This window comes from Lottia gigantea (genome assembly GCF_000327385.1).
Source record: "Lottia gigantea unplaced genomic scaffold LOTGIsca_264, whole genome shotgun sequence".
Taxonomy (NCBI): Eukaryota; Metazoa; Mollusca; class Gastropoda; family Lottiidae; genus Lottia; species Lottia gigantea.
In genome coordinates this window covers 99,113-101,257 of record NW_008708817.1, presented here as the reverse complement: position 1 = coordinate 101,257, position 2,145 = coordinate 99,113, and the positions used below count along the sequence as shown (strand labels likewise).

The following is a 2,145-nucleotide window of genomic DNA, read 5'->3' as shown; positions in this document are numbered from 1 at the left end:
GAAATTTGAGATCTTGCTAAACAATATTTTAAGGATTCCATTTAGTACCATTTGTTAGATTTGTAACATTTACGCCAAGATTCCAAAACTGTGACTAAATGAGCTACAAACAGTCTAAAATGTGTGTAAGACCAACTTACCAAAAATGGGTGGAGGATTCGCCCTACATCTTCATCTGTTCCTCTTCATCTGTTCTTCATCTGTTCCTCTTCATCTGTTGGCGCGCGCCGCTTCTTCTGTTCTTCATCTGTGAGTAGGAGGATCTGTAGGGTCATACAGGCCATGACCCCGGAACACTCCTATTGTGGCAGTGCTATAGTGGGTAGGTAAATTACCAGACGATTTACCCTTTCTAACCTGAAATGGATTGAAACCAAAATAGTAACGAACCTTCACATCACAGATCTGTTGCCATAACAAGGAAACAACTAGCTGTCGCCAACACATCAGTGTTCTTCAGCCACGTTTCAACAAAATAATTTCCAAACACCGAAACTTGCTAGTACTTATCATTCTAGAATGTTCACAAAGAACATTGACTTACAATATAGATATAGTTCACTTCATTGTGTAAAATACAAGTTGAAGATACGTTTCATTTCAAGCGTGTTTGTAAAACGGATATAAATATGTGCCATATATGTACATTTACATTACATTAGATTTTACTAATTATGTTCATCGACTGCTAAACAACTTTTAATTTCCATTTAAAAATATATAAATTACTAATTATTATATAAACCCTGTCGTGTTAAATATCACTTCTACAAAATTTGTAGATAAACTCGTACTTTATCCTAAACAATTATCATATTGTTATCTATCACTTTATTTATATCAGATGAATGCTTCTATTCGCAATTTTATGTTGATTACATACATGTACTGGATTGATGTTATAACTAATGTAACTACGGTCCATACATCTGTTTATATAATAGTATAACTTTTTCGAGAACTAAATATTGATAATATTTAGATAAATCTTAAAGAAAATTATTTGAAACTTTATGAAATTATGCAAATTTATACTATGTAAATACATTTTGTGTTTTTCAGAAAATAGAAGCAAAAGAGAATCTTTCAACGATAACTTGTAATAAAATCATGAACTGTTATTTTTATTGCATCCCACCATTTCTAGGGCAACCTGGACTTTTCCGATACTCAGCGGAACAAATTCGCAAAAAGTGTAGGTGTATCAGAAAAGTGTAGGTGTATCACAAAAAGTGGAGGTGTATCGGATAATAACCTACACTAAAGATTAAAGGATCGAGAAAAAATGTATTTAAGAATGGAATACCATCCAGTCTTAATTCAGAGTTCCCTAAAAGTGTACTTTTCAAGCGATACCGAGTTGTCATAACCTGGATTGAAAACATGGAATAAGGTGACGTTTTACGTTTTTCGTTTCTGCATCTGATAGGGCTAATGAGAACATACAACAACATGTAGTGTGTAATGTAATTTTGTCAGGGAAGTAGTACATGTTTTCCATGTTCAACAGTCGACAGATCTTTTGGATGCACAACCTGTAGCACACTAAGCCACCAAGCGTCCCTCGTCATGTTTTAACCATTTGACATTATGCATTATATGCCAGAACAGGCGTTAACAGAATTTCTAAAATATGATGATTTGAAACTTACACGAGGAGCTTCCATGCCACACCATAAGCACTTTATTCATATATATTGAAGCTCTATCTGTATACACCTAAAATTAGAAAAATTAAACAGAACCTCAAAAATCATGTCGTTTCAGGCTATGCGATCTAAATTTAACAAAATACTTTCACTGTTGAAATAGTATTTAATACGTTTTTTATTTTATCACAGAACACATACTGTACATTTTCACCCTAATTAATCTTGACAGTCCGCAATTAGATATTTTGTTGCAATCAACATCATGACCGCCTTGTTTCGTGAATAGTTTATCAAGTAATAGTCTGACACCTGTTGATTTCTACCTAGTTTTAATAGAGCCAATTCAGAAAAAAATTAGGAGGTTTTCTCATTGCCATTTTCAAGGTGTTTTCATCTGAAACCAATCTAGAACTGATCCCCATACTTGGCATTTCATTATCTATGTTTCAAGTTGCGAAACACACTTGCGTGATAATTCCTCCCATAAAAAGCG

At 33.5% G+C, this 2,145-nt stretch overlaps 1 protein-coding gene across 1 annotated transcript in view; it reads right to left on the bottom strand.

The window, feature by feature from the left end:
• Positions 1 to 243: 243 nt before the first annotated feature.
• The window catches only part of LOTGIDRAFT_239471 (hypothetical protein), a gene marked incomplete at its 3' end in the record, with an annotated part of 32,887 nt that continues 30,985 nt past the window's right edge, over positions 244 to 2,145 (bottom strand). The window contains exon 7 of the mRNA XM_009056151.1: positions 244 to 357. Coding sequence (XP_009054399.1) covers positions 244 to 357 — 114 coding nt within the window. The remainder of the gene's footprint in view (positions 358 to 2,145) is intronic.